General features: G+C 52.4%; 2 protein-coding genes across 2 annotated transcripts; one reads left to right on the forward strand and one right to left on the reverse strand.

Annotated features, from left to right (window-relative positions):
• Nucleotides 1-10,357: 10,357 nt before the first annotated feature.
• On the forward strand, nucleotides 10,358-14,324 carry LOC122392977 (putative protein kinase C delta type homolog). Its single transcript, XM_043388384.1, has one exon. The coding sequence runs from the start codon at nucleotides 10,827-10,829 to the stop codon at nucleotides 13,680-13,682; it is 2,856 nt and encodes a 951-aa protein (XP_043244319.1). The 5' UTR covers nucleotides 10,358-10,826; the 3' UTR covers nucleotides 13,683-14,324.
• A 1,260-nt stretch (nucleotides 14,325-15,584) lies between these two features.
• On the reverse strand, nucleotides 15,585-19,213 carry LOC122392976 (putative protein kinase C delta type homolog). The gene has a single exon (XM_043388382.1). The coding sequence runs from the start codon at nucleotides 19,174-19,176 to the stop codon at nucleotides 16,198-16,200; it is 2,979 nt and encodes a 992-aa protein (XP_043244317.1). The 5' UTR covers nucleotides 19,177-19,213; the 3' UTR covers nucleotides 15,585-16,197.
• Nucleotides 19,214-21,917: the final 2,704 nt, after the last annotated feature.

The following is a 21,917-nucleotide window of genomic DNA, read 5'->3' on the forward strand; positions in this document are numbered from 1 at the left end:
CTTGAGGACGGCTCAACTCAATCAATGTATTCATCTATCTATTTTAAGGGTAGGGTACTATGGTTTTCCCATCAAGTGCGTCTATTTTCATTCGCCATGAACAAGATAAATGGCACTGCTTGGTTGTATTGAATCATCAGCATTCAACAACTATCCATTGGCGTCCTGAAGACCGTACCAGGTCACCAACCATCCCTATACATACTGTTTACGTCGGTGCGTGCTCTGCGGTCTCGAAGATAGGTAGCACGACCGTGACCTCAAGCTGCTACCGGGTGGGGTGGGAAGCAGCCGACTGTTCTTCTCATGAAATACCGGCAGCAGCAGCGATCTGCCCCGAACTCTGAGACAACGGGGGAGTCGAGGGCGGGCAGGGATGGGCGGTGTACTTGGACTGGAGTTACACAGGGGATTCGGCCCGGCGTTGGTCGCCTTTCTTCCGCGGATGGTGGAACGCGGCCGCTATAGATCGCTGTTTCACATGAGGGTGAACATTGAACCAGATTGGGATATTGTGGCCGTCGGACGAGCTCTGAGCACCAGCACCGAGACTGGTCCAATCAGCCTCCATGTTGGCCGTCTTTGTCCCGCCCCTCACTCCCACCCACGCACCCGCCCTGCCCCTCCCCTCCCTCCCGGCACCCACGTACCGGCTCCCCGCTCCGCAAACAGCCAGTTCAATCGATGTAGCTCGCCGGAAATGGGTGGCGGCACTGGCGGAGCGGCGGCGACGACCGAGGCTGGTCGGTGTCAGACACCATACAGCGCCCGGGATGGCGGCAGGGAGCGGCGCTTTCAGCTGGGACACTGCGTACTGCGTAGTGCATTGTCCTTTCGGTCATGAATTGTCATGGGGCTGGATTGTCATGGAATCTACATACATTGACGTATAAACATCAAACCATGATGTGCATGGGACGTAGAAATTCAAAATGCACGGGACCTCGGACATGGTGTTCCCGTGATAGTTGTTGGTACTTGAATGGAATCCGAACTGGGGCACCGGCGAGCATGCTTTTGAAGCGCATCAAAACGTATTCATCTTACTTTTACATATAAAACAGATTGATAATTTTGCACTCGCCCATCAGTCAGCTATGGGAAGAACCGTCCATTCCCCCTCCGCCTCCCCCTCGCTGTCGCTGAAGTTCATCCACCATCATCGGCAAATGGATGGCGAGCTGGGCTTACAGACTAATATAGCCGTGAGTTTGATCTCCCGGATTGGCGAACTTTGCCACTTGACAAACATTGCCATAAACATGTCAGCGGTTGATATAGCGGCACGGCCAGACTCCAATAGACGGATCATCAGTAGGATGCATGTTGTCAAGCGGTTTGTTGGTATTGAATCGTGGCATGACGGCTCACATATAATTTACTGGCGGATGTAAGCCACATGGTACTGATGATGCCATTAATCGCGGAGATATTGATCGCCCTTATTTTGACAAACGTTCAGCCATAACATGATTTCAAATGATATAATTGAGTGAATACCGCGGAATGTTTGCTTTTAATCAGCGTCCGTTTTACGCGACTAAATCTAGCTAGTTGATTACGTGTGGTAGCTGTTCGCCCACCGGAGAGGCTGGAGAGACCGGTGGGTATGGCTTTAGGGGCTGGTTCCTAGGAGATGTAGCGGTGGTGGCATCGACCGTCTCCGGCCCTGACACATGTGACAGGACTGCAGACGGTCACGGAAAACTGGACCAGACGGGTCGGACGACGGGGCAGTGGGACGGACATGGTACTGGGACGGCTGGGGAAGGGTACCGGGTAGCTAACTTGCGATCGTATTATGAGAATATTAGTCTGGACTGGGCAGCAACAACGGGCTGCATTTAAACATCCGTACTCCCTCTATGCGAAAATAACCGGACGGTAAATTGCAACTTGACCTGACACATCTAAGTTTATGATTAAATGATAATCAAGCCGTTCTATTTAATTATCAAATTCTTTCTCTAGCGACCCTGGAGCCGCCAAGGCCCAGTCAATCATGTGGCCTAGTTCATTACTGGCCTGCACTCATAATCGCGCTATTGTTGATGCAGCATTTTCTCGGCGTGTCCTCTCAGTATGTGGTGCCTTGAAGGTGACCGGTGTGGTATGCAGAATGTAGGCACATACGGCGGTGGAGCTGAGAGAGCATCACTGGCTAGAGGTTGCCCTCTGTTTGTAGTTCGCCGCACACTAGGTATGTTATTAGGCGTCTCTATCTATTAGGCCTCTACACGAATTGAAAGCGATGTCTGCATGCATTTCATGCAGAGGACAATGATTGATTGCCCTAACGAATGCTGATAGTATCGGTATAATTAGGTGAGTGTGTAAATATTTGACCTGGCTCTCTGTGAGCGTGGTATTGGTTCCACTGTTTCGCCCAAGGACGCACTGCCGCCCTCCCGGTACGCCCGTCTCAGTAATGCGGAAAGATCACCGTCCCGTCACGAGGTTTTGTGGTGTGATCTATTCGCCCGTATCGGCCGACTTGAGATGAAGGTGACGATGGTTTTCTACTCCTGAAGAGCGTGATTATCTTGTTGTTTCGGTATACATGGGAGCGGACTTATGATAATTGATACGGTCTATGTAGTAGCACGCCGAACGCATCCGGCTTTTTTACATTTGTGCGTCACTTCCCCCGATGTCACATTGGTTCCAAATTAGCTCCGACTGTGTGCGACATGCGGATCATTAAGGAGCACCATCCGCACAGCGTAGCCACTTATCGATTGGTCTGTTCTCCGTATACGCTGGTTCAGTCGGCGTGATCTGACCTCGTCCAACCTTCTAAAATGCATCATTGCTTGATAGTTACTTATTAAGTAGCCAGCCCCTAGCTAGGGAGTGTGTTATTTCAAGACTTTCCTCTTAGAAAGCATGTTTCATTGTTTACTCGTGTTTGCTCCACTGCTAGGAGATGTTGAGTTTTCATTATTTGACCCTGCACCTATCAGGCAAACCTCCTCTCCGCCGCCGTAATTATTCGCATATGTACATCTGAAGTTCTTAAGTTATTGTGAAGAGATTCATTGCTGCGTATTTTGCTCCAGATGCAACCTGTTTCGAGCTCAAGATGCTTCCTTGTTTTGTTTAAAAAACGGCTGATTACAAAACTACATATTCACGACGAAAAAACTCGACAAAACAATGAAACTTGGCGCATGAAGTGCGAGTGTTTCTTACGTTGTGTCAGATGCGGTGCATCCCGTTCCTTGGCACTGGCTCTGGTATTTTACCCTCCAGAAAGTTCACTTCAACTTTTAGACGAAAACACTATCCACAACACTTCAACATACCCACAATGCTTAATTAGTACACACCGCTCGGCGCTCATAAGTTGCAACTTGTTGGCATGTCTACTGTGGCCGGTTGCAAACCCCAGGTCTCTAGTGTCGGACGCGGCACGCCGCCATCGATCTCTGTTTCTGCAGACATCAGTGCAGACCACTGTTGATCAGCGTTGAAGGCGAACGGGGCGGCACTCCAGCCGACTATATTTGGCCCGCTCATTGACCGTCGCTGGGTCCGGGTGTCTGGTCTGGTGGCTAGTTTCGGTCACTGCTCTGAATGAGACCACCGCTCATTGTCCGCATTGGTCGTGCCATCGGTACCTAACGTTGATCGGACATGTGTGGAAGAGATCTTCAAAGCTTTTAGCCGATGAAAATATAGATGATGAGGTAAAGATGTTCGAGCTGTGTCAAATTTACAAAATTGTTCTCCTTTGTAAATCTTATTTTTACACATCCGTCTTCTCTTTTTTTTCTTTTCAAGCTCTTGTTTCATTGCTTTCTTTACTGGTTATTCTTCTGTGCTTTCTAGCCTGATGGTGCTTATGTTATTTCTTTTATTCTTTTTCTACTGTCCTTCCCCTGTTATCCCTCCCTCTCTCTCTCTCTCTCTCTCTCTCTCTCTCTCTCTCTCTCTCTCTCTCTCTCTCTCTCTCTCTCTCTCTTTCTTTCTCTCTCTCTCTCTCTCCCTCTCTCTCTCTCTCTCTCTCTCTCTCTCTCTCTCTCTCTCCCTGGCCTTCCCTGTCTCGCCGTCTCTTCCTCTTCCTCCGGCCGATCGACCTCTGCCTGTCGGCCAGCCGTGGCAGTGCAGTGCAGCGGGGTAGCCATCAGCCGCCTCTGTTTGCCGCCCCCGCCAGCCGTGTTTGCCGCCCGCTCTGGGCCGCTGGCCGCCTTCTGCCTGCGTCCCCACTACACCCAGCCATCGCTGTGTGCCGGAGACGGCAGCAGCCACCGCTGTGTGTCAAAGACGACACCAGCCATCACTGTCCCTGCCATCGCGACTGGGTCCCACATCCAGGCCCAGCCCATTGTACGCATCCGCACACATACTTATGTTTCATGGGTCTGGGTGACTGCATATGCGCATTGCAGATTATTCCCGGTCCGTTTACGTTGCGAACATCGCAACTTCCCTTTCGAAACGTTGCAACTGGTGCTGCAGCCGAAATAAACCACTGGCTTTTGGCATTTTGTTGTCAACTTATGCCCTGCCCTGCTCTGTCATGCTCCTGTCTTCTCTTCTTGCCTCTTCTCTTTATATATCCATCTCTTTTTCTTTCACATCCCCCGACCTTCCATAGCAACAGGAGACGTGACCTCTCCCCTCCGGCGGACTCCATGGCACCTCCCCGTGAAGCAATGGTCAAATGACAGTCCCCGGTGATATGATATGCTCCTCTAGCTCCGTGACCCTGCGCCTGGCAATATTGACGTCCGCCCTGAAAGGAGGCCCCCATTACCGGTCACCTCACGTTCCAATATGGCGCCGATATCGCCGCACCCGGTCGCCGCCGGACGGCTCATTGAAGGTGTGCTGTTTGGGGTCTTGCATTAATTAAACCGAAATGAAATGGAGATGGTGTTATTTTGGGACAGCAATAAGCTCCAATGACTGCAGAATAGATGATTTCCGGGTCAGGAATGTTTCTCATTCTGAGAAAATGAATATGCTAAATGTACGGGGTGGTAAATGTCGGGTACATTGGTCTCATCAAATGCATCAGTTTCACTTCGAGTTGAATTGCTCATTATAAAAGCCTACTCGTTCAGTCGATTAAATAATTATCTGTCGAGAAGGATTCTGACCGTATTCTGCCCTAGTTAAAAGACTGATGTTCTTCTTAGGATTTAAGCTCCTTTCTGATTTCGCAGAGGGTGGAGTGACCACTGGCCAGTTACCACTTATTGGGTTTGATTTGCGGGGCGCGCGTGCGGACGACGGAGAGCGTCCACCGTCTGTTTTGGGCTTAGCTCAGCTGTTTTACCGACCGTCCGTCTGTTTTCTGCTCGATCTCCCCTCTCGGCCGTCCATTCAGTGAAGGTTCTCTGCTGTTCCGCTAATAATGTTCTATTGTATTTCAATCTTTAGTCCAGAAATTCGGTTATTTGCCTCGCTTTCCAGCTTGTTTGGGGTTCGTTTTAGAATTAGACAGACACTAGCTGGTAATGGTCGCGCTCCCATGTAGGTAATTATCCTATGTAATTCAGAAATCAAGCCGGCTACGTCGACCAATGACCACTGCACATTTTATTCCCGCTGTTTATGTCCAATTTTCTGACTGCTAACGGTGAACAATTTCCTCAGTTCGGACGCAGACCCGTTACAATTATCTCCGAAATCCCCAGCGGTGTCCCTGCAGCATGCCTCCAGCTCGTCCGTTTGAGTTTGGAGTTTGAACAGAGTTGGACGGCGGCAGCGGCGGCCGGCGCTCGCGGCCCGCTCCCAACTTGTTACACCGGGCCCGGTGCAGCTGCGACCGGCACCTATCGAACGGAGACTCGGGCTGACGCCGCGCGGTGACCCTCGTTACTCGCCGGAAGTCGGTCGGTTCCGGTGCGCCCGGCGCGTGGGAGGATCACGGGAGACGAGGACGGGGGTCGGCGGAGAGCCGGACGGAGATTAGATCGGTGGGGTGTTCGTATCAGCTTCAAAAGGAATTTATTGATGAATGTATTCTGTAAAGGTGGGAGACTGTACGTGTGGTGGCCTGGGATAGAGCTCGTCGAATCACAGATGCTGCTCGTTTACCATGCAAATACCATACCATACCATGCTCGTTTACCATGCTCGTTTACCTGCTGTCATCAATTTTTTGAAATTGGCTTGCCTCGTCTTATATTTAGTGGGTGACTTACGCTAATTACTGTAAGCAGAATACACCAATGAAAGGGCCTCTGCGTGTTTAAGTAGGAAGCCTTTGTTTTTGATTAATTGAGCAGAAGCAACGTATGTATGTGTGTTCTCTATTGCGTTACATCAGGATCTGAATAAAACTCTTTGGTGTTGCGTTCTTATAAAAATAGAAGATCGTCTGACGACATTTTTGGCATATTTAATTTCTTCCGTTTAGCGACATATAATTTTGCAAGGAAGTTTATTGCCACAATGCCATGGAAGTGCTTGCTCACCTACACTGCATGCCAAGCAGCACTGGCGACATTCTGCAATGGCCAATTTCTCCGTAAGGTCATGGCGGAGCGGAGAGACAGGCCGACTTTTGTCCCTGAGGGCGCGGGGTGAACGATGGCCCCGCACCACGGACTTCGTTGAGCAGGTCTGGCGGTTCCAGGGGAGTCAGGCACATCCTACTCAGCATGGCGCGTGTCTCGGACACAGGCAGCCGGGTCGGAGACCGCCTCTCGGTTAGATTAGCCGGACTCCGATCGATGCTTCAGGGAGAGCGACGTCGGGAGGCGGCGCGCCGCGCCAAATAATGCATGGAGTTATGGAGGCGCTGCCTGTGACACGGCAGTGCGCCAAAGGTCAGCGAAACTCGGCCGGCGACCCGCTCGCCGACCCCGCAGCGACACGCCGGCGATCGGCCCGCTGGAGGTGCCTACAGCTGGCAGACGAGCGATAGAAATAGAAACGGTCTTAGTGTTATGCATCCCGGAGATGCATACCAACATGCAAGCCTGGTTTTAAATGCGTTTATTGGTTGCATTTGTGAGATTGGCGTGCCCATGTGGCACAAATACGGCATGGCGGCCAGTTGATCTGGCGGGCGTTTTGCCCATCCTGCCAGGAGTGTTCGGATCAGCGTCAGTTGCCGAGGCGTCGGCTCCAGGACCTCACCTCACACCACCCCTACAACGCTGGACCACCATGCTATCACCGGCATGGCACTCCGCTGGGACCCATCTGCCGTGGGCTATTTTCAGACCACGAACGACCACAGAACATCGTGAACCATATTGTCCGGCGGCGTCTTAGATCCGCCGACATCCGCGGTAGTTGAAAATCTGTCACCGTTCCGCGGCCTGTCTCCGTCCCAGAGAGTAATGGCGTGGCTGATGACAGTACGGTCGCGGATCCATTTCGGTCTGTTGAAATATCGCCCCTATTGCGGCGGCGGCCCGTGTCCGGTTCTAAGAACTGTGTGACGTCACGACGATGACCCCGTGTCGTCGTCTCGGCTGGCCACGGCTGTCGTGTCTGCATTGCGCATCCGCCGCCGGACCGGTTTGGGGTGACTCAGAAATCTGACGGACCTCCGGCCTTCCGACCGCTGAGCTCGAATGTCGTAATATGAAAATATCTGGGAATCGCCAAAGTCCTACCCATCCGATTTAACAGCGAGTCTTGGTCGGCAATACCTTGGCATTGCCCGCCTGTCACTCGTGTGCCTGCCTGCTTGTCTGCTTCGCTGCAGTACGGGCAGTGGACCGTGAAGTAGAGCCAGTTCAGACTGGTGAAGTCCAGCCGGTAAGCCTATGATGAGCTTACCTTACCATTCGGCAACCTAAGTATTAGTTACGCTGAATTCCGGGATTGCATAATGCAAAGGACGAAAAATCCTCGACCCTTCACTTGGTTATTGAAATGCTCTCGACTTCGCGTCCGGATTCGGGAACGAGGGATGGGGACGGAGACCGACATCAGGAGTATCTGACACTTGGGTGACATCCCGACTGGAATACATACTCAAAACGGATTGATTAGGCAGACTGATAGACGACGAGTCATTTGACATGTTGTATGCGAGTATGGTGGTAAGTTGGGTTCGATTCTCGCAGCAATGGAGAAATGTGATGTTGAGGTCGAAGTAAAGAGTTAGAGATCATTTGATAACGTTTGATGTTTGATTTAGATAATTTGATAACCTCTGACCTTTGAGGTGCTGGACGTTTGATGTTAACTTGCATGACATGAAATCCCGTTATGTTTATGGATGATGTGATCAGTCCTGGTATTTCCTTAGCTTCATGATCCTTCATGATTCCTTCGCCGCTCATGCCAATGTGATTTTTAGATCAGTCGTGAATGAACTCATTTTCAACGTAATCGTAACAGTGTCATTTGTGGGAATTCATTGATTCCACAAATAGATCTTTAGCAAACTTATGCATGCAAGCCTCGCTGCCTTTTTTCTGGACTGGTTTTTAGATTCTCCGCAGAGCTGTTCATCAAATAATTCATGCACCGATGCTCTTTGGGTGTGTGAAATATCCATGGCTCGCGATGGACGACTGTTATCTCTCCTAGTCTCCCTCCACGTCCATGTAAGTGGTGGCTACGTTGAACGTTCCTTGAGTACGCTGAAGAGTGATTCGATGCCGATTATAAAACCAAGGACGTGCTCTTACTGCTGATGTGGCATTGTTTCCGTTAAATTGCCCTCATTTGTTTAGCTACCACGTCTCTGTTCTTCCCGGCATAATAAGCACCTCTATAGCTCGTCGCATTGTGAGCACATAAGCATGGTTCGAGACAACGGCACCTTGTGTCGCAACAGCTCCGTGTCGTGTCACAGATCGATCACGCTCTCCGCGGGGGATATTAACAGATGCCTGGGAAGTGTGGTGGCCTGTCAGAAGCCACCGACGCGTCAGAAGCTTATACGAGTACACACGCACCCGCAGGTAAACACGAGCACACGTACCGCGGGCATGCCAAACTCCAGAAGTGACAAACCCTAGACAAACTTTTGTCCGGGACGTGATTAGGTCTCATATCCATTATCCAAGGATGTTGTGCCTAAAAGCAAAGCAATGTTCTGCGATGTTTTATCAATGTTTGTGCTCACTGTGCAACTTTGCGCAGATTGCACAACCTTTAAAGCTACGACATTGACTTCAACCGTACCGGGCAGCCCACGTATGTGACTGGTCCTCGGCTACAATTCCTCAGCTCTCCCAGCCGCACCCAGCTGGCACGCCTATATCCTACTGCAGAGGTCCCGTCCTTGTCTGCTCTGACCTTGCCGTCCTTCCCCCTCCCCGCACCAGCCCGTGAGTCGGCTGATTACCTCAGGTTTGGTTCGGTGACTGAGTTACCTCTCCGTGAATCACCCGATAAACGTTCAGTCGCGGGCGGGTTGTGAGCGTCATCACACGACCGTCTTCACGGCAGTGACCAGCTCAGCAGGCATGTCACCGTTGATTGATATACCAGATGTTTAAGAGATGACTCAACATATTCTACATTCTATATGGACAGATGGTATTGCCGATACATGTTCCTCGAGCCGAATTTCCGCATGGGTGTTTTCCTTCATTTTACGAAACGATTGTTGCAAATGGCGCACAGCACAAACGAAACGTTTTCGGCTGTTTTGTGCTGAAAAAAACATTGGCATTAGTTACCACAACTTTATGGATAAGTATAAAATTAAAAGTAGCAGTAAATTATGCTGCATTTCCATTATTGCAAAGCAACTTGTCGCGTAATGAGCACTGCTGACTCTCATACCAGGCTGAATTCTCACGGATTCACAGATTCTTACAATTTCGCGCCACGTCACACTCTGCACACCGTAGTGATGGAAATGACAGACCGGTGGGGCTGTGTGTTCCATGCAGGGACCACCGATATGTGATGAGATAATCTATCAGACGGCGTGACCCACGCTCCGTACTTCTAGATTTGACCTTGTCGAGCCATATGTTAATTACGACGGTCACAGCAGGTCACTTTGTGTCGTAGATACCTACTTGACCTAGACTCGACTCCAGGTAGTGTATAGTGAAACTGGCTCACAGCTGTGCATCGCAAATGGCCCTCCTCCCGTGGCACGGCGCTGCCAGTGTGCGTGTCCCCGCCCCACTCCCCGGGGTGAAGCAGTGTCACGCAGTCACTGTGACCCTCGCGTCACGCGCCTGTCGCGTGCTGCGTCACGGTGCAGGTTGTCGCCATGCATTGGTCACATCGCCGCCGCTGCGGCTAAGCTACCGTTACCTGCCACACACCGGCCAACAGCCCGCGTACCACGGCCGCTCCAGCACGCTCCCTTTCATCCAGCAGTGCGCGGCGCGGGCCAGTCCACGGTGACGTCACGCGAAAGGTCACGGCGCGGGGCTGGCGGCCGGCGGTGCCGCGCGCCACTCCGTGTCCCGTCCTCCGCGCGGCCGCCGCGCCGCTCGAGCGCCCGATTAGATTGCGCTAATCGTCGCACTGAGAGGTTTTGTCTTGGGATATCTGGGGATCGTAAACAGGACGGCCCGGCGGCGGCTCAGGTGGACACAGACGGTGGGCGGCGCAGGATAAAACGGTCGCCGGCTGACAGCCAGCCGGGTGGTGATTTGTGGCCGCAGAGAGCGTTCGTGGTGTGTTGTGACGTATTTGTGCCGGAACTTGTCGATAGTGAAACAGCGAGTGCAGCGGCCTAACGTGAGCTGGTTTGGTGTGTCCATAAGAAGTTTTATGAGTGAAGGTCGGTGCGATATTTCGCAATGGCCAGCTGATAAACAGTGAAAGAACATCGGTGCTTTCCAATGAGGTCTTCACTGTGAGAAATGTGGTAGTGAACTCGTCTCCCTGAGGCTAAAACTGTGTGTTTGTGCTGGACGTTCATCATCATCAACAAGATGGCGCCAGTCTTTACGCTGGCTCTGCGGAGTATGGACTTTGGGGACGGGCCGATAGAGATCGTCGACATCCAAGGACTGGAGGCGCAGCTGGAACGCAAGGAAGCTGTCAAGGGTGAGGACGGCAAGACCACGCTCGTGCATCAGCACACGTTCACCGTTCACTCCTTGCGAAACGCGTTCGTCGTACCAGTCAAAGACAAGTCGTTCTTCGAGATCACGCTCAGCTTCAAGTCTGGCAGCAAACTGCGCACACTTGTAGCTGCCACCACTCTATTGCAGAAGTGCGAGGATACTAAACAAAACCATGCGCAGGTGATGCTCAAGCTCAAGCCCTCCGGCAAGCTGAACATACGTGTAAAAGTAACAGATGACGGTGAAGGCGACGACACACCCGAGGGCACGGAGATCGAAACTCAGACAGCCGCTCCCGCCAGGCGCGGGGCGGTCAAACACCTCAAGGTTTACGAGGTGCGCGGCCACAAGTTCGTCGCGAAGTTCTTCCGCCAGTTCACCTTCTGTGCCTTCTGCCACAAGTTCATGTGGGGCTTCAAGAAGCAGGGCTACCAGTGCCAGCAGTGCCAGTGCTCAGTTCACCGCGACTGCCACGGCAAAATCCTGTCACGTTGTCCGGGCTCTGCCGCCGAGAGTGAGCAAAGCGTCATCCTGCGAGAACGCTTCAATATCAACATTCCGCACCGTATGAAGGTGCACAGCTACCGCACGCCGACGTTCTGCGATCAGTGTGGCACGCTACTCTACGGACTGTTTCGGCAGGGCGTGCAGTGCGAGTCGTGTGGTATCAACTGCCACAAAAAGTGCCAGAGCTTGTTGCCGAACCTGTGTGGGGTCGATCAAAAGCAACTGCAGGAAATGCTAAAACAAGTCCAAGACTCGAAGCGCCCGAAGAAAGTCCCGGGCGAGCTCTCCCTGCAGCCGATCACAGAGGGTGAAGGAACGGGTGCCAGCGATGCACCCTCTTCACTGCAACACGATGACACCTACTATGCCACGTCCACCGAATCTGAGGCCAGCGAGCAGGGCTACTGTGTCGATGACTTCAAAATGCTGAAGGTACTCGGCAAGGGAAGCTTCGGAAAGGTCATGCTGGCAGAAATGAAGAATGTGCCGAACCAATCATTTGCCATCAAATGTCTCAAGAAAGACGTTGTCCTCGACGACGATGATGTTGACTGCACGCTGATCGAGCGTAACGTGATGGCGATGGGCACTCGTCACCCGTTCATTTGCCACCTCTTCTGCACTTTCCAGTCGCCGTCCCATCTCTTCTTCGTCATGGAGTTCCTCAATGGTGGAGACCTCATGTTCCACATCCAGCTGGCGGGACGCTTCGAGCAGGACCGTGCTCGCTTCTATGCCGCTGAAGTGCTCTGTGGTCTTCAGTTTCTCCATTCGCACAATATTGTCTACCGTGACATCAAGCTGGACAATATCGTGCTGGACTCGGATGGTCACGCGCGCATCGTGGACATGGGTCTATGTCGAATGAACGTGTCTGACCAGAACCGCTGCGCCACGTTCTGTGGCACACCCGACTACCTGGCGCCCGAGATCGTGAAGGGCAAGCGCTACGACCAGGCCGTCGACTGGTGGTCGTTCGGAATCCTCCTTTACGAGATGCTGATCGGACGGTCGCCGTTCTCGGGAACGGACGAGGACGAGCTGTTCTGGTCCATCTGCAACGAGGACGTCTACTATCCACGCTACCTCTCAGTTCAGGCGAAAGAGCTGCTGGGATTGCTGCTACTCCGAGACCCGGAGAAGCGACTGGGTATGCCCGGATGTCTGGCGGGCAGAATCCGCGATCAGGTCTTCTTCAAGTCGATCAACTGGGAGAAACTGGAAAAGAAGAAGCTGCCACCGCCGGTGAAACCGAGATTGAAGAACTCGCGCGACTGGTCATGCTTTGACAAGACGTTCCTGCGAGAGACGCCAGCGCTCACTGTGATGGACAAGGAAATCATGAAGACCATCGACCACAACATCTTCCGTGACTTCGCTTACGTAAACGAGGTCATGTTCCAAGATGTAAAGATGGATGGCAGGAAGATGTCGAAGGGTGATCCACCGAGCCGTAAGACATCAAAACAGGCGGATAGCGAGAAAGCGCTCATGTTGAAGCTTCTCAATGACAAGCGCAACCTAACGGGAAGCAAGGCCCCTCACCGAAAGATGTCTGCGCCTACACCCCATGGTCTTTTCCCTCCACCAGGTAGCAAGTCTTCCAGCTGCCCCGGTCGAAAGATATCTGTCCCGACAGACATATCTGCGCAATCTATCGACTCTGAAGCTACAGCGACCCAGGCAAGAAACAGGAAGATCTCAGCTCCTGTTAGTGGTGTGATGCGCAAGATCTCCAACGTCCTCGGCCGAGGAACCGACTCTACAGATGGCTCTGGTGGAAGAGCCAAGAGCCCGTCACCGCCAAGTCGTAGCTCGAGCCCTGCTCGCTCGCCGAGTCCCCAAGCGCGAAACCGATCTCGCAGTCCCACGCCGACGGACGCCCACGCAGACAGCGTGCGGTCCCACGAGAGCCGCTCTCGCTCTGGGAGTCCATTGATGCGTGGAGCGGACTCCGGATACCGCTCCGATCTTAGTGCCAGCTCGCCGCGCCGCCGCTCCCCCTCGCCGAATTCCAAGGCGAAGGACCCCTCGGCCACCAGAGGTCGGTCGAAGAGTCCGTCTCCGACGCTGGCTGACCTTCGTTCCCCCAACACACTGACAGTGAACGGACACGACGCCAGCAAGGGCTGGACGCCTGGTCGCCGCAGCCCGGAGGGGCGACAGAGGTCTCCGGCGCAGCAGGAGCCCTCCCTACGGCCACCTTCGCGGTGATAAAATGCATTGTTGTGGCATGCTAGACCTGGCCACTGGTTGTAAAGTGCTCCCGAGAAAGGCAGCACCCGAGATGATGCTGATGATGCCGGGTTTCTTCTCTCTTGCTCTCTGGCTAAACCTCGATGTGACTGACGCGATGTGACGATGTGAAACGATGGAGGGTGATACGGCAGGGATCAAGCTCACTATGACTCTGCCCTGGTTGGTGGAATGGCTGGTCCATTTTGTGTTTACTCTCCGTTGTCCAGTTATCACGGGCAGTGAAATGTCCGATGTGAATCAACGTATGTTGCAATGCCAATGCGGCAAACTCAGGTGTGAGCTGGTAGGGTTCCTTGTGTATGATACCTACCGCGCTGCGAATGCAGAGACGGCGAGCGAACATCGTCACAGATTTAAATGAATCGTTCACCATGGGGAACTTCATTATGTGCTGTATGCCACTTGTGCAACGGACAAGACGTACTTATAACATATCATTGATTGCCGAATCATGTTTTACTTTTGATATTATTGTGATGAGTGCCTGTTTGATTCGTGTTAATAAATGTCCGCAGCAGATTAAGAATGGTAAATCAGTTCTTGCATGGTGTTCATACCTTGCGAGTGTGTTTTCGAAAATACATGACTTGCACAAAGCTTTGTTTTCGTCTCACGCGGCTGTATCTCACCGTGACTTCACGCTTCCCCGCCATGAGGGTCGCGGATTACTTCTGTTGCTGTCAACCTTCATTTAGTCTGTTTTCTCTCCGCATCGCACGCCACATACTCGGAATATAGTGGTAAGGTGCCACGATACAATCATATTCATTGTCCGTTGCTCACGTTTTTACATTTGACATTTCACGAAAGGCAAACAATTTTTGAGTTGCTGCACCATAACCGTACCATAACTACTCGCGCGTTGTCTGATAGCCCAGTCCTCTTTTGTTTCACAACTTTACGTAAATGTTATCATAATAATGCTTGAATGCCTAAGCTATAAGTATTAAGTAGTGACTAGTGGTTCGGCTTTTTCCATCTGTGTAGTGTTGGTAAAGACAGTAAGCGGTCGCTGCCCCTCCCCCCTCTCCTCCGTGAATCAGCCCAGCCGTGTGTGACGTCACTGCCACGATAGGTGGAGTATGACGTCACCAGTGCGGAATGTCGGCAGTGACGCCGGGAGCGGGGTGGCTGGCGGACTTTCCCAGCGTCGCCAGGTGCTGTGTCTGCGCTGATGACACTGTCCTCTCCGCGCTGGAAACGGCACAACCGTGCCTGGTGCAAAGGGTTGATCGGAGTTCGGACTCACATGTACCTAAAAAGTTGGAATGTTTCGATCAACTAACGCGATTAATAGCGTTCGGTCTGTGCAAAGACTGCAAAGCATCAAGCGTAGTTCATAGTTTATTGAAAATCTGACGCTAGCTAACTTTTATTTATGATCAGGAAGGAGCTGTGTCTCATTCATGTGTCCGTTTATTAATCTCGGCAAAGTCTGGAATCTTTTCAATATAGCTACAACGTGTACGGTGACAGTCACGTTCCATTCACGTTGACGGTCACGTTCCATTGCAGTGTTGACTATGCAACAGGCAGCGACGGCGCTCTAGGCGGCAGCTGTCGCACGTCAGGTCAGCTGCTCTTTTAGTTGACGGCGGATGTGAAATGGACCAACACGTGCTGTGAAGTGCAGGCTTGTTTTAGATAATGGTCTGGGTCAAGGAAAGCTCTGGCCAACGGGCTGCCCGTTGCAAGTCTGCCGTTAATTCTGATTAGGCGGAAGCACTTAAAGCTCGGAACCTTTTGTCGCGGAGGTAGGTAAAACTATCGGAATTCGAGGAATATCAGAGTTCAGACACGTCATCAATACTCCTGACAATCAGCATGCATCAACAATTATTCAGTTCGGTCAAGGAGCGGAAACATGCCGGAATGAAAAAGGGATTATAAGTGTTATTTATTTCAACGTTATCAAGCAACATGCTGCCTCAAAACAGAGGTGTTTTTTTAAATGCATTTTTGGAAAGGAAAGCACAAGTTAAGGCAACTCGGACAGCAAAACATGAATCGAATCAATTAGTCACCTATTTTGTGGCAGATTTAGTCAAGTTTACACATGTATATATACAGTGATCAATCCTACGGCACTGCTCCACAGCTATGGTGTCGAGCCGAATTCTACGGTCGTTGCATGGCAGTCAGTTCTGAAACTATTCGTGCACATTGCATATTTTGAACCTTTTGCATCACAAACAGTATGTTCATCAGTTCAGTATGTTCATTGCGTTGCTGTCAGTGAACTAGAACACAAGGTTCCTGCATTTTAAGGTGCTGGTATCAACCCTTCGACGACTTCAGTCCACTCACAGAACTCGCAAGCCTCGGCCCGGACGTGTGCTGTTAATACTTTCTGGTTCGTCATTAGCGTAACACATTTGTCCAGCAAATGGCAAACAGCTTATAACACGTTCGCCCTACGCGACAAACGCATCACCAAAGTCTCCTGTTCGCAGTTATGTGTCATATCGCATCACCTTGACGGCGGTCGAAGTCTGTTGGAGCTCTGCCGGCCCGGTTTTCCTTGGCCTGCATCATGTCCGTTCACTCCCAGAGTGTTGGCTGACTTGGTGTGACGCAGTCGCGAGCTCCCACCAGACGCTGCCTTCCTCCCCGGCGCCGGACTCGGCGAACGAGCGCCGGACGCACGCGGAGACGGACTCTTGGAGCGGCCTCTCCGCGCGGAGGCGTCCTTCGTTCGGGGGTTAGGCGACGGTGAGCGGCCCCGTGCTGAGGCTGCCTTTCTGACGTCGGGACTGCGCGAGCGGGGCCGCGGCGAGCGCGCGCTGCGGTCCGAGCGGTATCCTGAGTCGGCACCGCGCGGCGCCGGACTTCTGGAGCGAGATCGGCCGTCGCCTGGCCGCAGACTGCGCGAGTGTCCATCAGCTGGCCTGGGACTGCGTGACCTGTCACGCGGCTTTGGGCTCGGCGAGCTGTCATGCTTCGGTCGTGGACTGGGAGGACACTCGTCCCGGGATTTTCCGTATTTGCCCTGCGGACTGCTGGCGGCGCCGTCCGTAGAGTCAGAACTCCGGCCGAGTGCCTTGGAAATCTTGCGCACCATGCCGCCGACTGGAGCAGAGATTTTCCTGTTTCTGGCTTGGAGGGGAGAGTCGTTTTGAACACCGGCTGGTGCAGAGACCGGCGTTGGAACTGATATTTTGCGGTTGGGCGAGCCGGTCGGTGTCTTGCCTGGCGGTGGCAGAAGCCCTGTTGGGGTTGGCGCAGAGATCTTACGGTGAGAGGCCTTGTTGCCCGTTAGACTGCGGTTGTCGTTGAGAAGCTTTAGCATGAGTGCCTTCTCACCTTCTTGCTGCTTTGAGATTTTTCGGTTTGGCGCCTCGGCCTTCGACATCTTCCTGGCATCTGTCGTGACGTCGTGGAACATGGCTTCGTTGACGTAGGCGAAGTCGCTGAATATGTCGTGGTCGATAGTTTTCATGATTTCCTTGTCCATCACAGTAAGCGCCGGTGTCTCTCGCAGGAACGTCTTGTCGAAGCATGACCAGTCACGCGAGTTCTTTACCCTTGGTTTTACCGGTGGCTGCACCCTCTTCTTTTCCAGTTTCTCCCAGTTGATCGACTTGAAAAAGACCTGATCGCGGATGCTGCCTGCCGGACATCCGGGCATGCCCAGTCGTTTCTCTGGTTCTCGGACAAGGAGCAGCCCTAGAACCTCCTTCGCCTGAACTGTGAGGTAGCGCGGATAGTAGACGTCCTCGTTGCAGATGGACCAGAACAGCTCGTCCTCGTCCGTTCCCGAGAACGGCGACCGTCCGATCAGCATCTCGTAAAGGAGGATTCCGAACGACCACCAGTCGACGGCCTGGTCGTAGCGCTTGCCCTTCACGATCTCGGGCGCCAGGTAGTCGGGTGTGCCACAGAACGTGGCGCAGCGGTTCTGGTCAGACACGTTCATTCGACATAGACCCATGTCCACGATGCGCGCGTGACCATCCGAGTCCAGCACGATATTGTCAAGCTTGATGTCACGGTAGACAATATTGTGCGAATGGAGAAACTGAAGACCACAGAGCACTTCAGCGGCATAGAAGCGAGCGCGGTCCTGCTCGAAGCGTCCCGCTTGCTGGATGTGGAACATGAGGTCTCCACCATTGAGGAACTCCATGACGAAGAAGAGATGAGACGGCGACTGGAACGTACAGAAGAGACTGCAAAGGAATGGGTGCTGCGTGCCCATCGCCAGCACATTTCGCTCGATCAGCGTGCAGTCAACATCATCGTCGTCGAGGACCACATCTTTCTTGAGACACTTGATGGCGAATGATCGGTTAGGCACAATCTTCATCTCTGCGAGCATGACCTTCCCGAAGCTGCCCTTGCCGAGAACCTTCAGCATGTTGAAGTCGTTGACGGTGAAGCTGGGTACGCTCGGCTCTGGTGGTGGCTCGATGAGCGCCAGGGAGTCCTTTCTGTCGGGTTTCTCTTCACGCGGAGGCAGTTGTACCGCCTCGTCACTAATCTGTACCGGACCGTCAGTCTCCTTGATTGGCTCCAGTCGGTTGTCTGTGCTTCCTTTCTTCGGGCGCGTTGATTCTTCGCGGACAATTTTGAGCATGTCTTGCAACTTCTCCTGGTTGATGCCGCAGAGGTTTGGCAGCATGGCTTCGCATTTCTTGTGGCAATTGAGTTCGCACACTTCGCACTGTAGACCCTGTCGGATCAGGCCGTACAGCAGTGTACCGCAATGATCGCAGAACGTCGGTGTGCGGTAACTGTGCACCTTCATACGGTGCGGGATGTTGATGTTGAAGCGTTCTCGCAGAATGACGCTCTGCTCACTCTCGGCGGCAGAGCCCGGACAACGTGACAGGATTTTGCCGTGGCAGTCGCGATGAACTGAGCACTGACACTGCTGGCACTGGTAGCCCTGCTTCTTGAAGCCCCACATGAACTTGTGGCAAAAGGCACAGAAGGTGAACTGGCGGAAGAACTTGGCGACGAATTTGTGGCCGCGCACCTCATGAACCTTGAGGTGTTTGACTGCCCCGCGCCTTGCGGGAGTGGCTGTCTGAGTTTCAATCTCCATGCCTTCGGGTGTTTCGTCGCTCTCGCCATCATCAGCCAGCTTCACTCGGAGGTTCAGCTTACCGGAGGGCTTGAGCTTGAGCACCACTTGCGCATGGTTCTGTTTGTTGTCCTCGCACTTTTGCAACAAGGTGTTGGCAGCCACTAGCGTCTGCAGCTTGCTGCCAGACTTGAAACTGAGCGTGATCTCGAAGAACGACTTGTCCTTGACTGGAACGACGAACGCGTTTCGCAAGGAGTGAACGGTGAACGTGTGCTGATGCACGAGCGTGGTCTTGCCGTCCTCACCCTTGACAGCTTCCTTGCGCTCCAGCTGCGCCTCCAGTCCTTGGATGTCGACGATTTCCATCGGCCCGTCCCCAAAGTCTACACTCCGCAGAGCCAGCGTAAATACGGGCGCCATCTTAAAGCTAGCTGTCCTGTAGCACGGCTTCGATCAACCCCCGCAGTTTCGTGTCCCTTACACCGTTGCCACTTTTACGCACTCTCTACTAACCACCCTTCTGTTGTTCGTTGGCACACATGTTAAGAAATTTTGCTCCGAAGACGTATTTCACACTGCCACAGCTCTGTTCAGGATCACAGCACCGCGGTGTATTGTCGCGCAGCGCGGAGAGTAGTGGCGACCTGCGCCGTTCACCGCGATCTGATTGCCGGGGCCGGCAGAGCCCCTGCCAGCCACCGGCGTCCGCCGTGGTTTATGGCACGCTGATAATGTAAGACAGGTCTCAGTGGCGACAGCACTTCTTGATTGTCGGTAGGTCGAGAGGATCCGCAGATCGGCGCCGGCTGAGATCGGTGCTCTTGCACCTTCTCTACGGGGGCTCAACAGTACATTGGTCTCATCTGGCCCTCCACATAATTTCCTCCAATATCACTGTGTCGGCAACGATGCCAGTGCCATCTTATTTATCATTCTTCTCGTCACTTAGTTGAAATTTTCATTAGCTTTTTCATTTACTCACCGCAAAACATAAAAAACTGTTCTTCTGAAGGGTCTTCAGATGGCATGTATGTAAGTGCCGCTATCAAAATGTTGGTAGCTCTTCAATAGTAAGTGGCAGATATTAAATGACAAAGAAAAGCACTGTCCTCCCCCATTACGCTGTATGTAGTTACGCCCCTGACTAGATCGCCCAACTTTTCGAAGTGTGACATTCTTATCTTTCTAATCTGAATGCACGGAATGTCGTTCTGCTCCTTGATCTGATAGTGTCACAATAGAGTCGATGCTAGAGTGCGTGAGGTTTATATGCTTGAGCTAAATGACTTGCGATCTCGCTTCTTATGCACAAGTACAACTAAACGTGAAACAACTGTTCCTGGGGAAACTTTTCGGGATTTGAATGATCTGTCCCTGAATAGCTTCATTCTAGCCAACATGCTCATTCGTCTTGTTTTCTTCAAATCCATATGATCCATTCATTTCCCAGCACATATGCTGGTCAGCATATCTTGACATAATGTGCGGTGTTATAGCTGGATCTCTAAATCTCAATATAATGGCATGGGCGACTCCGGCGACCGGATATTGAAATATTTGGACGGGAGGCCCCCTACTAACTTTGAACTGCTTAGAAATTAAACGCCGTCACTGATCTATGAGAAGTGTCAGGTCCACGCGGTTTATTAGAAACCCGGCAGTCGGTCTGAAAATTATTTCACGCCGGATGCCCCTGCTCTCCCGAAAGTTCAAATTGCTTGAGTTTCGAACCATCCACATGCTGCATTGACTTTGGTTGCTCTTCCATGGCCTATCTGCATAGATTAACCTTCTTCGCAAATCATTGTTACGTGAATGAATGCATCCTTCTAAGTTGTATCTGACCTGAGTGTCCGATCTCTTGCGCTGATCACTGATCAGTGTTCTCAGACACAACCTGCTTACTGAGATATTCCTTAAACCAGATACGCATTCTGACATACACGAGATCTAATGAAAACATGCCACCCCGGCCCCAGCACGCCGGGCGGTACGGGTCATTCAAACTCCTTATTCTGGCTAAGCTCCGCTCAGCAGTAGCTGTTCCTGTCCTTGACATCTGACCGGTACGAATCCCGCTGGCGGCTCCTCACGCTCTCGGGGCGTGTGCGCGCCGATAGGTTATCAGTCGCCCTCCGGCGGCTCCTGGGCGGCCGGACTCGCGGCGCTATCTGTGCTCGGCGCTGTTTGCACGCCCCGCCGGCCGCCGGCACCTCCTCCTCCGGCGGCTATCGGACCGCCACCGCCTCCGCCTCCGCCTCCGCCTCCGCCTGGGCGGTGGGCGGTGGGGTGGGCGGTCGGTCGATAGCCGCCGGCTGTTAAACTGTCAGTCGAGGTCGCACCGGTGGCCCGACGCCGCTAATCTCGACCACACCGCAGCTCTCTCCTCTCAGTCGCGCTCTCTTCTTTCTTCTGTATGTCTTTCTTCTTTCAATCCCTCCTCTATCTTTATCTTTCTTCTTTCTATCTTCATTCTGTTTACATTCTGTCTTTATCTCCTCCGTCACTCTCTTTCTCTCTCTCTCTCCCCTCTTTCCTCTCTCTTCTCTATCGTATTTGTTCTCCCACGTTTTTCTTCCGTCCTTCCTTTAAACTGTCATGCATTTTTTACTTTTTCGCGGTTGAAGGAAAAAATAAAATAAGTTAAGTAGTAGCTAAGCTGTTGTGCTAATCTGAATAAGTCGTTTTCTCTTTTTATCTCCGTTTTTAGCGTCCCCTGGGACTTAACACATCTTTTGAACAATATTTTAGTTTGCGGTGCCTTTAACAAGAAAGTATTCACTCTTTACTGGGCAGTGGGTGTCTGTCAAGCTCGCCACGCCTTTTTCCTCAATCGTCTCTTTTGCCCACATTGCTTAAAGCCATCCCATTTGGCACCTCTCCCCGACATATTGCCCCCTATCTCAGCCCCGATCTTCTCAGAGGGATTACTGGAAGACGGATGCGGCCGTGCCAATATTACATGTATGAGCCCAGTTTAAAACTTTCCAGTAAAGCTGGGTTATAATCCTGCGTGGGACGCTCGGGCTACTTTGATTAAACGCGTCATATACGTCTCCCAAGTTGTACTGGTGGTGGTGTCGAGCGAGCTGCCAGCGCGGCGGCGCGGTGGGCGGGTGGAGAGCAGAGAGTAGGATGGGATGAAGAGCGGAGGGTGGGCG

Source organism: Amphibalanus amphitrite, unplaced genomic scaffold (genome assembly GCF_019059575.1).
Source record: "Amphibalanus amphitrite isolate SeventyFive unplaced genomic scaffold, NRLGWU_Aamphi_draft 000509F_arrow, whole genome shotgun sequence".
NCBI lineage: Eukaryota > Metazoa > Arthropoda > Thecostraca > Balanomorpha > Balanidae > Amphibalanus > Amphibalanus amphitrite.